This window comes from Aythya fuligula, chromosome 1, assembly GCF_009819795.1.
Source record: "Aythya fuligula isolate bAytFul2 chromosome 1, bAytFul2.pri, whole genome shotgun sequence".
NCBI lineage: Eukaryota > Metazoa > Chordata > Aves > Anseriformes > Anatidae > Aythya > Aythya fuligula.
The window spans coordinates 185,331,412-185,346,538 of NC_045559.1; the positions used below are offsets into that span (position 1 = coordinate 185,331,412).

Below are 15,127 nucleotides of genomic sequence, written 5' to 3' on the forward strand. Positions count from 1 at the left end.
AAAATTCCTACATATTTGGCAGTCTTCAGTATCAAAGTGTAGGTGTTTAACTAGAAATCCCATGAATACCCAAGTTTGGAGAGAACTGCATGTCCAAATATTAGAAAGGTAATTGAGGAGGAAAATTCCAGACTTTTGAGACTGAATTACTTCAGGAATATTCATGTGTTGAGTATTATCAAAAGTAATATTACTTTGGGCTAAGCAGTGACTGCAAAGGCACAGCAGATCATTATCCCTCCAGATTCAGGCTGTAAAACTTGAAAAGCTCTTGATGCCAGACAACTGCTGTGTTTAGTTAATCTTCTTTTAACAGTGTCTTTGTATCTGTATCCAGTGTAGCGTACCATAATAAAGCTGTGGTTCAAAGAACAGAACTTTATACAAAAATTATACTGTAAATAACCTAAGTAATACACTCCTGAAACCTCAGGCATTTAAACACAATTTCTTTTTAAAAAAAAATCTATTAAAAAAATTGCATAAATGTAAATGCTTCTGACTAGCAGGAAAACATACAAACAGTTTTTTTAAAAGGCGCTGGTTGTGTTTAGAGCAAATTTGATATGCTCCTTAAATTATAGATGTTTCCCATGATGCTATTTTCGTCACTTCGCTTAGACAAAGTTTAAATCAAATGATGGGACTTTCCTTTTTTTTTTTTTTTTTTTTTTTTTAAAGGAGGGAGGGGGTCAATTCATTGATACTTCAACTTGATCGATTTCATTTCATCTTCTTTTTTTTTGAGCTAACAGTGGGTGGCATACAGAGCTTGCATACAACACACTTTTACAGAGGTTACGAACTAAACAGTAATTAATAGAACACAATTTCTATTAAATTATTTACCTGGTCCTTTATGCTATTCTGGGTGCAAATAATATCAAAAATGAATAAATTCTGCTTTATCCTCAGTGACAAAAATGTATCCCAGAAATGTCCTTGCAAAGAGTTTCCCTTAAGTATATAATGTGGCAAAACTTCAGAGATCAGAAAAGTCTTAAAAAATTAAAATTAGTGCATATACAAGTGGAAAAAATAAAAGCAGGAACATCATGCACCTGATGTGTTCCTTAATCTAAAATAAATTCTTCACAGATAAAGCCTCCAATGGCAGCCTTAGCTCTAGGATAAGTGAAACATTCTTCCCTTCAAGTAACAGTGTACCTGACTGAAGTGCAAGCAGCTTTGCTCATCTCCTGTTTGTTTCCCAAATGTGAAATGAGATGACAACAACAATTCAGCTGTAGTGCAATTTGCTATTTGTTAAGTTCCTCAGCAATGTCCTGCATGCTTTCAGCAAATACTACAACTGACCATTTGCGGCTGCAATCAGTTCTTGAAAAGTATTTTCAAAGCAGCGTTTTAAATCGCTGTAAGTTACCACAAGTACACTCTTCTCATCTCTGGAAATGAGGCTTATTTTTTCTGGCACACCAGCATCTAACTGTAACAAGAATGCAAAAGATAAAATAAAAGACGTGTGAAAGAAATGGCAAAACATTTCCCCGATAACAAAAACAATCAATTTTTTGGCAAGTGTACTGTTTTGGTGCAGCACAGATCTGTTAACACACAAAGAAAGGATTCGAGTTGCACCAAAACAACACATACCTGGCAAAAAATCCAGACATTTGGTCTTAACCTGATATACATCCCCCACCTGTGGACTACATTAATCGTTTTTCTCCATAATGCTAATAATCCTGCAATACCATCTTATCTCACCCTGTATAGAAACTTAGCATAATTTCCAGATAGCTCCTGATGAACAAAAACACTTTTGACATTACATTTGCACATAGTCCACCACATTTGCATGTAAGATCCACAAGCCTCCTAGTAGGGTAGGTAGTTTACTTCTTGTCCACTCTGAAAATGAATTAACGGATGGACCAGCCCCAAATACTCTGAACAATGGTAAAAACCCAAACCTAAATTTTTTGGCAGTACTGGAAACAAACTAGATTTTAAGCCTTCCGTACAGTGTATTTCTTCCCTTATTCTATGAAAAAGATTGCCTAGTTACAGTCCATAATGAACAATTCAGACGTAAAGATTAAAATTTATTCCACATCTATTTTCAGGTTTTGTTCTGATTTATCAAATTTGGTAATAACATAATTGAAGAACTGAGTTGCACAATCTTTCAAGAGACTGCCATGCAACTGCTCTCACTAACGTTTGGTGACAATTGCCTGCAACAGATGCAGAAGTGCTTTTGTCATGAAATTTTGAAAACACGAAGCTCCACAAATGGCATTGTCTTCCTCAGGGAAGCTGCTGAATTCCTTTTAATAGAAAGATTCAGGAACAGGATAGAAAAGCAGTGATTTGAGAGACAAGCATGTATGTTACACTACATACATTAGAGATGTACTACAAAGTCTTAATTTGGAACAGTATAATATGCTATGTGCCAAAGTCCCTTCCAATGCTATCTTATGACCTCACTTTTCAAGAAATGTTCAGTGGAGAACTGTCTGAATCTTACAATGAGAAATTCGCGTGGCTGTTTTGGTTGATATTTCCAAATACTTTACACTATAAACTTTCGTGTTCCCATACAGAAGATAGGACAGAGGCAAATGGAATATGATACTGTTGAGACAATCTTTGGAAATACAGTCCCAGCAGGATAAAATAAATGCATTGTAATGTTGTACTGAATAGCAGAACAGCAATTAGATTTGGCACAGAGATGTGGGTTGCTGTCTGGAGCAACATAGCAAGTTCGAAACTGCTTGCATTTGTCTTCTAAAAATAACACTGTCAAAACCTTAAAAGCTGGAAGCTCCCAGATTTAAAGCTTCTGCTTTGCTTTGTGAGTAGTTTCAGAAGGACAAAGAAAGCCAATTAACTTTTAGTTTTCGTAGAGTAGGATAAAATCACGTATCTTTTCTAATACCCATTACAAAATACTGGTGAGAAATCATTTACTATTCACATTATCATTCACAAATTCAGTGAAAGCTCTTATGAATTTAGTATCTGGAAGATCTGTATTAAAGAAAGCCACACAGCTGACTAGAAACAACAATATGGCTTTCTTTCTCTTCTCCTGTGGATACAGAAGTCAGCATCTCAGCAGAAAAGATCCCAAAAACACACTGGGAAACACTGAAGAAAAGACTTTTTTTGAACAAAGTTTCGCTCAAAAGGAATGTTTTTGGAGCACAGCAGGGAAGCCCAAATAACCACTTCTACTAGCACACAATTTCAGAAGTGCTTTTTAGAGTGCATTTCCGAAGTGGAGTTCTCTAAGCCTTACATTTTTCATGTACTGAGCCCACAACCACAGAAGAGAAGAGCCTCTGTTTGAAAAGGTAACTACAAGCATTTACAGAAAAAGGCATTCTTTGGAAGCTCTTACCTACAAATTCAGGACTGTTCCCCACTTGCTACAGAACTGTACTGGTCACTGCTTTCAAATCATGATGACATTTCACTGTCTATTTGGATATCAACACGCTTTTTGATTTAGCATCCCTTTAATATCACTTTTAAAGTGATTACAAACACCAACCAGAAAGATAAAAAGGAGGTTAAAAAAAGCACAGCAGTGGTCTAATAGGAGACAAAAAGCTGTGACAATTTAGAAATAGATATAGCTGTAGTTACCCTGCTGTCATGTGCCAAAGGATCCAAATATATTCAAATCTTCCTGGAAGAGAAAGTTGGCTATCCTAATCCTAGAAAACAACACTATCCACAAATTGCATATTGTCACTATGTAGTGAGTGGAATGACCAGAATGACCAAGTAGCTATGAAGAAAGGAAGTAACATCTTATTCTCCTACAAGTTATTCAAATTTGATAAAACAATGTAAGATAAGTCAAAAGCTGATCTGACAAAAAGAATCAGCTCATGTACTTCTTAATTTATGGAGCAAGACAAGAAGTTCTACAACTACTGAAGATCTTGTGGTCTCTCATGCAACCCCCACTATTAACCACAAAAGCACTCAGCTAGAGTTTTGGTAGTGGTGCAACTTAGAAACTGCAAGGCACCCTGAGTTACCAGAAACATACTTAACATTTGTGTCACAGAAGTTTTCCTTGCTGTCTAGGAAGGTTGCTGGATTTTGCACTAATTTCTATTACACTTCCCCTCCTGATACACACTTCTGTCTTCTGCTCTGGTCAAAACAGTTTAAGGAATGGATCCTCTTGCTTTATGACCATCTTCTGCAATAACTATATCAGCAGAAACCTCCCAGTTAAAGGGGTTTTATGGATCCTTTATGCTGTATTGAAAGACCAGAGTAGCATAAAGGGACCAGCATTGCTTATTCACAGTATTCAATGCATTCTAGGATGAACAAGTCAATACTGTATTTCATGCTCTATTAGTGAATTTCAAGCTTTAATAATAAATATGCTACTAAGTTTATTTAAAACGTCCATAAATGTTTGAATATTAGCTTAGGGAATACATTTTCATCCAAAATAGGGGAGAAATAAGCATAAGGTAAATCCGAATTAATCTGTCAATGACATCTTTCTTTAAAACAATATTCCCCACCAAAGCAAATTAACCCAAGCAATTTTTAAAAGCTAACCCAAGTACAGTGTACCTTGTTAAGACATGAGATAATGTGACTGAGGTCAATCCAAGGAGTACCCGCTTCTGTCACCTGATGGAAAAGGTGATCTCGAAAGAGCTTTAGTAAATACCTGTCTCCAGTTTCTGACCATGTTGGGTCTTTCTGAAACCTGGTGTAAAACAAAGGCTCAGATTAAACCTCGGAAAGTTAAATATAAAGCAAAACCCACAAATATACATGACTGATCTGAATCTAGTAATCATATTGCTCTGCTAAGCTTCCTGTTATAATCTGCAATTAAATCACTTTCCCTCCTGCTATACAGATAGAAGATAACAATCAAAGCAACTCAGCTGAAGTATCTGAAGCTAATGCATACAGAGGGCCAATAAAAGGAATGAAAGAAAGCAGTGGCCATCTACAACGAGTATACTATGAGAATATTAGAAACTAGCTTTATAAACAGCTTTTACCCAAGTCTATTCAGTAATGGGGAAAACAATAATGGATAGAAAACAGACCATGAACATTTAATTTTTATAAGGCAGTTGATAAAAAACAAGCTGATAATTAACAGGCTTAAAGCTGGTAGCTATGCCATATGCTACAGATCAAGGAAGCTATGCATTTCCTCAAAAACTATTGTCACTCACAACAGACCAACAAGAGAATCCATACTAAAAGAGGAAGCAACTTTGGCATACCTATTCGTAGCCTTCTCTTTTCCTTTACTATTTTGGTCAAAGTTGCTTATCTTATTGTTTCAAGGTTTCTTAAACAACTAAATCCTTAAGAGGCAAATATGGGGAAAACGTTTAGCTTAAGTTTACAAAGGAAGAAGCCTTGCATTGCAATCTGGATTTTGCATACTTTACACCACAAAAACAAGAATTTCTTACTCTGGCCTCTCATTGATTGTTCCCAATTTTGCTAGAAGCCTAAACAACCTTCCATTTTGCACCTCCTAGAAAACAAGAAAGATTATTAAAGTATCTGAAATGTAAGACACTTTTTTGGCAAAGATATATAGTAGTAGCGGCAACAAAGCACTATGTACTACAGAGATGGATTTATTCTAAGACTAAGTTTTTCAGAAAGAGATCCAATACATTATATTGTGTATTGGTAGTCCCAAATCTAATCTTGGCAGTTCATAGCCAAGTTATAATGTGGAGGTTTAACAATCAGTGACATCTTGCTGCTCCAGCAGAAGCTGGATCAGGCAACCTAGCCCTATGCAGAAACAAGTCTAGACTCTCTTGCCAGCCTACACTTAAAAGCATGTCAAAATACTGTACATTAAACAATGTTAATACACACGTGCATGTGTGTATGTATATATATATACACACACACACAAGCATACGTGCATGTCTATACATACACAGGCACTTATCAAGACTGTAGAAGTGAACAGTATAATAGCTAATTTCAGGTAAATAAGAAATACTCTACTAGATGTGTTCTTGGAAAATGTTCTGTAGGCCAGTGTTAGTTAATATTGTTTAGCAACAACAATATCAGACCAATTGGAATAGCAGTCTAATACAGTATTTTGAAACAAGTTTTTTCAAAAAGCTATAAATTTAATTTTTACTTAATGCAGTATTAATTCCAAGTCCTTCAATATCAGAGGCAAAGCAGTCAAAACAAGCTCATACAAAAGACAGAACAATAGAATTTAAAATGCTCATAATACATGCAATTAAAAATTATTTCATACGTTTTTCATCATCATTTAGGTTACTGTAAAGTGTTGCATCTTAATCTAGCTTGCATTATACTATGGATTAATCTTCCGTTTAAGTTTCCTCAAAGTTTCCGTTTAAGCTCCTCAAAGCTGGCAGGGAAAAAGATTCTCTCTTGATATTTTTCATATTCTCCAGTGGCCCAGCTCTCCGGTGTTATTCATGCTAAACTGCATCTCACTTCATGCATGATCATATTGATTTCAAATGAGTTCAGTCTGGAGTAGATTACTGTGCACAGCTGGGTAAATAAAATAGGTCAAGGTGATAATAGCTTGACCTCAGACAGCCTATGGGTTTGCAAGATTTTTATTACCAGTCTAAAAACACACAGCAGAACAGCTTGTACGTCACTTGAAGCTGCACTTAGAAGTTGACAGAAAAGACTTACCTTGTCCAGCTAGCAGAGGTTTACACAACCTCCAAATAATTTTTTGGCATGTGCCCAAATACACAAAAGCCAGAAATGCATGTATGTGAATGCTACAGCCTTGCAGATTCCAAGTCAATGGTGACAAAATTGAACACCAACACTGACTCTAAGGCTCCAGGTTGCCTCTCTGCAGGCTGAGTAGCCTGTAGGGCAGGGAATTCTTCTACAGACTGTATTAGAGGACTTAAAAACTGAGGCTTTGCATACTTGAGTGCTGTGACATGTAGGTGATAGGAATATTCAGGTGAAGAAGGGAAAGGACAGAGTAATGGGGTCACTGCCATGTGAAATGCAAATAACAATATTCATGGCTTCAAGTGTAGTAAAGTTATTAACTACATACAAACCACTTCAGGAATTAGAAGCCCCTAAGCTGCAGATGACTGCATGCTTGGAGAATATGATGAAAGAACATACATACAAACATTGTTCTAACATTCTTTGCAGCAATGATGAAGAGAGGGTATATGGCTAGACCTAAGTACTGTAGGTCTGATGGTAATGGAATATGTGACAGTGCAACCAAGTTATAGTATGATAGTTAATTAACAACTGCTATTTACCGCTGCTAGATAAGCGGCTACTGCCAAACTAGGGGCTACACAATAACTTGGATTTGTGGTGGCTGTGCTCACCTACCAGTGAAAAGCAACTGCTGTAAACAACCTGACTGAAAATGTACACTCCTTAATGCTGATTACAGGACAATCTCCATTTTTGTTACTGGAAGAGGTCCAGCTACCCAAATTTGTGCAGGCATCTTGGGCCACCAGGACAAGAAGTGATCCTAAACATCTTCAGAGTAGGAGCAGTTGACTATTAATAGGAAGAGTGAGCACCTGTCAGGCATCCAAAGTAGACACCAACCTGCTCTATATCTCTTTGCTTCTGAAAGATTTCCGTATCTTTCACTAAGGACAGAAAAGCAGGTTTCCAACAAGTCTATCATGGAAAAGTTAACAGCACCAGTTCACCAGAATCCTATCTATTGCTTTTCAAATATGCTTATCTGGGGCATGTAAGGGAAAGGAGTTGCAAGACTTAAATCCTTAGAAACGGAATACGCTAGACTACCCAAATCTTCAGCAATATGAAAGCTTTCTGCAATGTTATCTCAGTCATGTTAGAAAATCCTATGATCAGTGGCTTCTGATAAGTAGACAAGATGAAGCTCAAACACTTTCCTACTGAACAAATACACACTAACATAGGACAAAGTACATATTTTCTTTGTAGCTAGCACTCAATACAATGACTGAACTTGGTAGACTAACCAGACCCACACAGCAAAAGGTGCACATTTCAGGGAAACCGAGGATCACAACCTTTACTTCCACAACCATTCATTGGGAAAGGAATGAGATAAGTAAAGTGGCACTGAAATCTAAATCTAAGAATTTGAAGAAAGCATTTGTTGCTCTATAACCTCTAACACAAGCTAGATGATCTAGTGTGAGATGACGTATAAGCATTATGAACTCAGAATACTACTTTTTAACCATTCAGTAAAGAAAATCTTTTCCTAGGACTGTTGGTTGAATATAAAGATGCTACCTAGAGTTAAAGGCCAGCCAAGCACTTTCTAAAACTAGTGGTTTTTAGAACTTTTGGATTTTCAGTACCTTGCACTCAGAGTTAAGTCTGCAAGCAGCTTACTTGGGTTGCTAAACAAACAAAAGAAAAAGTACCTAGAAAACATTCCCCCTTAAAGTAGAGCTGTAGGATTACCAACTATACGTCTTCCTGTACGAATTACCAAATTATTTACCTTTGCAAGGTCTTCCTCTATAACATCATTTCTCATTTGAGCAGCATCCAACTGAGTATAGAATCGCGCACCAATCATAGGCATGATATCATTTACACTGCGAAGCCTGTTTTGGTCAGTCAGCAAATACCTGCCAAAATATCCCCACCCCCAAAAGATTACTTAAACATGCTGCAAGTGCCAGAGAGTTCGTCCTATTATGACTTTACAACTATTGACCCTGATGTCTATTTAATATGAGTTGACAATTTGTGTTTAATTAAAAAGATATTAACGAAGAAAATATTTGTGTTAATTTACTTCTACATTTCCAGACAGTTATTTGTATTAGCTAGGATTGTGCCTTCATGGAACTTCTTAGTTCACTCCACTCAAACATTAAGAGCATACCTGAAAAGAGGGAAGGATGCAAAGATTCAGATTGTCATGCAATTGTGTTTCAAATGAGAGAGGGGACAGATTTCTCTACTTTCCCCTCTTAGGCTGCAAGAGCAGAAATAATGACTGTACTAAAGAACACCACAAAATGATACACGACTAAGAAAAGCTAGTGTTCAAGTCTTTGGTCAAAAAGGAAATGTGCCTATTCTTTAATATCTTCTGAAACTGTGAAAATGTGAGATAAGACCAGGATATTGCTATGGTAGATAACAGGCAAGAAACCCAGTACTGAAGATTACTTATAAGGCTTGCGTGGTGGTGTGTTTCTTTTTTTGTTGTTGTTGTTTTTCATTTGGGGTGTGTGTGTTTGCTTTGTATAGTTCTTTAAAGTTGAATAGTAACTTCTTATTAGGAGCTTTAACAACACTCTAATAAAGCAAGGGGACTGATTTTTATTAGCTATACCATAAAAATACGCATTATATAAATTAACTTTAAATGATAATGCTTAATAATGCACTGGCTATGCAGACATTCAATGACAGTTCTACCTTATTTGCAACTGAAAATATTATTTTGACTTTTTCATCTGTATGTTAAGGTAATTTCCTTTAAAAGATGTATTTTTATTATTATTTTGTTTAAGACATTGGCAAATAAACGTAGTAGCAAACTTACAAAATCAGATTCTTCAGATCAGAGGAATAGTTGATTGTCACCAGTTCCATTGCTTTCTGCAAATTCTCTCTCTGAATTCCTGATAAAGAATTGCACGCCAAAGCCAACACAACTTTCCCCAAGGAGATCAGATCTGCTTGCTAACAGGGAAAACATGCACAGATAAGATTCATAGTATAGATAAATATTACCTACAGAACTAGATGGCATTTAAAGAGATCATTCTTCAGTAACCTTTGAAGGACTTGAGCAACTGAAGTGCTATAGTTCAATACAGCTGTCCAAGTGGTTAAAACATACAGAGGAGAATTTGTCCTGATCTCCTGTTTGATACCTAAGAGTTTCAAGATAGTATATTTACCCTTGAATGCTTAAAATCCACTTTTTTTAGCTTAATGATAGTACCAGAGCAAAATCTTCTGTAGTGAGCAGAAGCTCTACACAAAGAGGTTTTCCTAACCACTCATGCACTGCCTGCTGAGGAATCAAATATTTGGTAGCAAATTGCACAAGCCTTCTCGGCACAAGACACAGAAATAAGTATCAAGGCTTATTCATTAAAACAGAAACATGTCCTACCGGAACCTAGCAGCTCATGTTTTTGTTTTAACAAACAGATCATAGATTTTCATCTCTAATGGCCCGTGTGAAAAGATACGAACTGCCTGAAGTAACTAGACAGGAACAGACCTGTAAGGCTAACAACTGGAGCGGCATCCCATTTTGTGAAGAAATCCTTAGCATTACAAACCCCTTTCCTTAGAGTAAAGCTTCTCAAAAAAAAAAAAGAAAAAGCAGCTGCATAGACTTTGTCACAACAGAAAATTCTACCCATTTTGATTTTACAGGTAGAAGGACAGCCACAAGAAGTTACTGCAAAAAGCTACACCAGACTTGAAGTCACCTCTGAAAGCAGAAGCCTAATTTAGTAGCAGACAGTACTCTTCATAGCAAAAGCTGCCTGATTTTCTCTACAGAAACTCTTTCAGGTGCACGTAACTTGGCCAAACTTGAAACATTTGCAGCTTTCCATATTGGATGCCTGCTTCAGACTGAATTTAAGAGTCAGATTTCCTGACTTTCCTCTTAGAAAAGATATTTTTGCAAAAGCTAAGAGGTGAATGCTACTATTTGTTGTGAATGTCAACTCTATATTCTGGAGCAAAAATGTTTTGCAAAGAACATTGTCACACAGGGAGTATACCTGCTGTCATTTCTGTTAGGAAGGTCAGCAATTTGGCAGTACAGAAACATTGAAAGTTCTGTTTAGAATTTGGCTGCTAAAACTTTAGGAAACTCCCGAGATGGTGGATTTGCCACGGCCCCTCACAGCTGTTCCACCCAGAGGGGTAGATAGCTGTGTTTGCTGCTTCCTTTGGCTGCAGCAGCTGAACAGAGCTTTCTTTCCCTTCGGGCACATCTTCCAGATGTTGAGGCACCAAGTAAAGAACATGTTTCCAGGTCTCTGAATGTCTCTGCTGTTTCTGTATCAACTGCTAACGTATGATTAAGCAGCACAACTTAAACATGGATAAGCAATGTGACATAAGTTTAAAAGCATGGAACAGGGCAGTCATTAATGAAGACAGAAACAGGACGCGGAAAACAGGACAGCAATAAAGACAATGAGTGGAGAAGATGTGATTGGCATTTGTTAGACTTGACTTCCTAAGGAACCAGGAATTCCTGAGCATCAGTATTGCTTTGTACTTTGGCAAAGAGAAATGAAAAAGACCAACAAGGTGGGAACCTACTTGCTGCCACTACTAAGCACAAACAGTTTGAGCAGCAGATGATACTGCTGTTGTACGAAACAGAAGAACCTTGCTGATAAGGTATCTGCACTGAGACATCTTTACCCCGTGCAATGGTATTTTTGTTATTTTGCTTGTTTGTTTCCAAAAGACTTGAGAGAAATATGGAAGTATTTGTATTAACGTTATCTTCTTTCTGCAGTCTCCTACTTAGAAGCTTCCAACTTCTAATAATTGTTAAGGAGGTATCTTATATAAATGCTTTTCACCCAACCCTGACAAATATACCCAAAGCATAAAACTTAAGGAAAGACCCTATAGAGAAATAGTCTCTTTACATAGTTGCTTTCATAATACAGATTGCATTAGATTTTTAAAAATGGTTGAGAAAGAGGTCTATGTTAGCTTCAGCTAGGAAATTCTAAATTCAGACTTTTCTTTATTTTCAAAGAGTTTTCTTTATTTTGCTAAGTACACCTAACAGAAAAATGGGCAGAGATAATACAACACACCAATGCAGCCTCAAGCACACAGTTCCAGTTACAACCAATGCTTAACTTGTGTTTTGGTCGAAAAACGGTTTGGATTCATCCCGTTAATTTTAGGGATTTAAACTTGAAGTTACTCAGTTAAGAGTCTGATCAATTGAAGATCTCTGTATTCCACAGGACAATTCAGATTTTAAGCAAGCTGAATCACTCCCTGAAGATGCCTCGCTATTCACTGACAGCTAAAACCCTGAAATAAAGTGTTATTACAATGTCCAGTGTACGAATTCTTACAAGAGCACAGAAGTACACAGATTATTATTTTTTTCTTGTGTCTGATTAGATAATGGAATGGACATCTGGATTTATGGATTTCAGATTCCTATTTCAGAAGGGATCAAACTGCCATCCACTGACAAACTCTATCCATGCAGACAAGGTAAAAACATCCCAAAAGCACACCATCTTTCTGCAAGGAAAAGAAAGCCATATATTCCCATTAAGTCTTACCCTCCTCTCTGAAAAAAAACTAATTCAGATCTTGCTGCTTCAAGGCAGAGGAAGTTTAAAGGATGCAAACAAACTGCTAGACTTTTTTTGAAGCAGGGACACTAGAAGTAAGGAGTACTCCTGCAGTAGCTTTACCGGTTAAAGGTACACATCAGATACGATCATTTCTCTGCTTATGTTCCGTGTCATGCTTTTCACATATTTAAGGGTCACGAGCCATTAGCTTGCCAGAAGACTTTTGCTATGGTAACTATCAACAGTGACTATTAAAATCATACTAAGTCAATTCACAACTTCAAAGAAAACTACTACATTTTTTAAGTACAGGTTGCCTTTTGTTCAAAAACATATCTTGCATGCAACTAATGACCATTTAAGTAGCAATTCAATTAGTAATAACTGTAACCTGTAACAACCTTTCTTTTTTATCTCTTGAAAAACTTTGCAGGTAAAGATTGTATCACCATCATCTAGGGTCATTGATGGAAATATAAAGTAGCATTAGACTAAAAAATAGCCTCAAGGAGATACCCTCAGAAACAGCCTTCTTCATTAACGGTTTCCCTGTTATCAAATGAATTTTAAATATGTCAGTGAGCAATTTAAAAGTTAATTTAATAGGTATTCTTTCTGCATGTTAATGTTAAAAAGATATACGCTCCTGTGCCAAAAGCCCTCAAGATATATGAGCATTTTATACAGTTGGCTGCATCAGCGAGACATGTAAGCTAGTCAAATAAATCACATTTTTTGACAAGATCCATCTTCCATAAGTTCTTTGAAACTGACACTTCGTTTATCCTGTTCCAGTGCTGTGCTTGGATCAGTATCAGCTCAATCACTAATTCTGTAGATTTGCTTGTCCTTTTAAGTACTGGAATTGTACTTAAGTCCCTCCAAGTTCCGAGATTATTTATTAATTTTGAAGTCAACATCAAGACTTTAGATGCCTCTTCTGCTAGTTTATTTAAATCTGGGGAGGTGTATGTGAAAATTATTTTCGTTTACTACATTAAAAATATTTACTTTGAGCAAATGTAACCTTACAGCCCTTGTTATATCAATAGAACCTATGTTTTCTCTTCATTTCATACAGAGAGAACTGTTTCATTTTTATTCCAATACAGCAGTATTTATTAAACCTATTGTTTCCTGTATCACCATTTACAGTTTTACCACCTGAATCTAGTAACTGACACATGACTTAAAGATTCAGGGGAGGGAGGCAGGATGGGGAAGCAATTTCTACAGGTCTAAGCATCTTGTTTTTAATGTAAGTGACCATTCATATTTCATTTATGTATTTTTAGTTTCCTTTAAATCTTAAATGATCATGTAAGCTAACATATTTAACACAGGCTCTGAAAAACAGCCTGTGAAGAACAATTGCAATCCTTTTGCATAGCCCTTCTCTGTTGTGGCCTAACTCTTTCCTATCTATATTAACAATGGGAAATAGCCAGAAAGTGACAAATGCTAACAAAAATACCTTCCTCCACTGAAGACAGCAACAAGGAAATGCATATTAGCTGGGCAGTAAACCAACAGATAACCTACATTTTTTACAGTCCCTGAGGAATTCAGGAACTGGGTCATGGATCGAGAGGAAAAAGGACAAGCTGCAGCTGTTATTTTGTAGTGTTATCTGGCTAGGGCAAACAAAGGTAGAGTGTGATAAACGACTTCTGAATTTCAAGGAATTAACTCAGTCCAGAATCTCTGAAGGAACAAAATGGGTTATGAAAATCTAGCCTTTCTAGAGGAAGCAACAAAAAGGAGGTAATGCAATGTTTTCTATCTCCAGCGTACGTCTTCCACACAGAAGAGTACTTCTCTACTGGTTTAGTGGTGATACTTGAATAATCTGGATAATAAGAATGAATAAAGCATGCAAACAAGATGTGTATCTAAGCAAAACTAGGTGTTAAGAAAGTTAGTTGCCAAATGTTGGGCTGCTATGGTACTAAATGCTTCTGACAGTTTGGCATACCCGCAAGTATTTTCAGATTTGTACCTCCAAGTACGTTAAATATTTTGCTTTAAAATTACTTGAATGCCATAATATCTCAGAAGGATCTCTTCTCTTGTTGCTATTAAAGTAAATTTAAGGAATTATTTAGATCATAATCTCGCCACAGTTTTATGAATGGAATCCCTCACTTACTTGCATCCCTGTATCCTCTCAGTTGGTTTCTATTAAATTATTACCACAAGCCCATTGACGTGTATCTGGTGGGGCACAGGAAGGATCCTTTGATGTCCTACCAGAAGTACACTAAAAATTGCTTTAGTGTATTATTTAAAAAAGTTGATATGTTCTAGGACAAGGTCTCCAATAAGCTAGTTTCTGCCTGGCCAAAGTTCAAACATCTCATTTATTACTGGAAGACTCTGAATGAGCAATTTTCTCACAGTGAATAAGCTCAATTAATGAAAATAAATTAAATCCAACTCCCTACTGTAGTCTTTCTCTCCCAGTATGGACAGGGTACGTGATGACTGCTGAAGCAATGTACTTTACCCTGAGGGGAAGTTAGGGAAAGAGGCACTCCTGTACACAGTGATGCTCCAGATGACTGTGGAACAGTTTTTGTTAAGTCTAAAGGGATTCTTCTTAATTCACGAATTATGCAGAGTCCACACTTCAGAGAACGCCAGGAGAGCACGGAAAAACTAGGAGCCTAAAATAAAGATACACTCGAATCTTTTAGGAGTGAGGAGAAGGCCTAAATGCAGATATTTTAAAAGATCTTTTCCTCCTCTGTTTACAGTCATTCATCACTTAATTATTTGTTAAAACAAAGGAGAAAGAGCAAAAA

General features: G+C 36.7%; 1 protein-coding gene across 4 annotated transcripts in view; it reads right to left on the reverse strand.

Moving 5' to 3' along the window:
- Window positions 1-677: 677 nt before the first annotated feature.
- The window catches only part of PAN3 (poly(A) specific ribonuclease subunit PAN3), a 79,173-nt gene continuing 64,723 nt past the window's right edge, over window positions 678-15,127 (reverse strand). For 3 of the 4 annotated variants that reach the window (XM_032181680.1, XM_032181689.1, XM_032181671.1), the window contains 5 exons: window positions 9,557-9,696; window positions 8,498-8,627; window positions 5,448-5,512; window positions 4,579-4,717; window positions 678-1,447 (listed from right to left, as the gene is read on the reverse strand). In XM_032181680.1, coding sequence (XP_032037571.1) covers window positions 1,307-1,447; window positions 4,579-4,717; window positions 5,448-5,512; window positions 8,498-8,627; window positions 9,557-9,696 — 615 coding nt within the window. In that variant the 3' untranslated portion in view covers window positions 678-1,306. The remainder of the gene's footprint in view (window positions 1,448-4,578; window positions 4,718-5,447; window positions 5,513-8,497; window positions 8,628-9,556; window positions 9,697-15,127) is intronic. The other variant, XM_032181699.1, reaches the window with a different exon arrangement.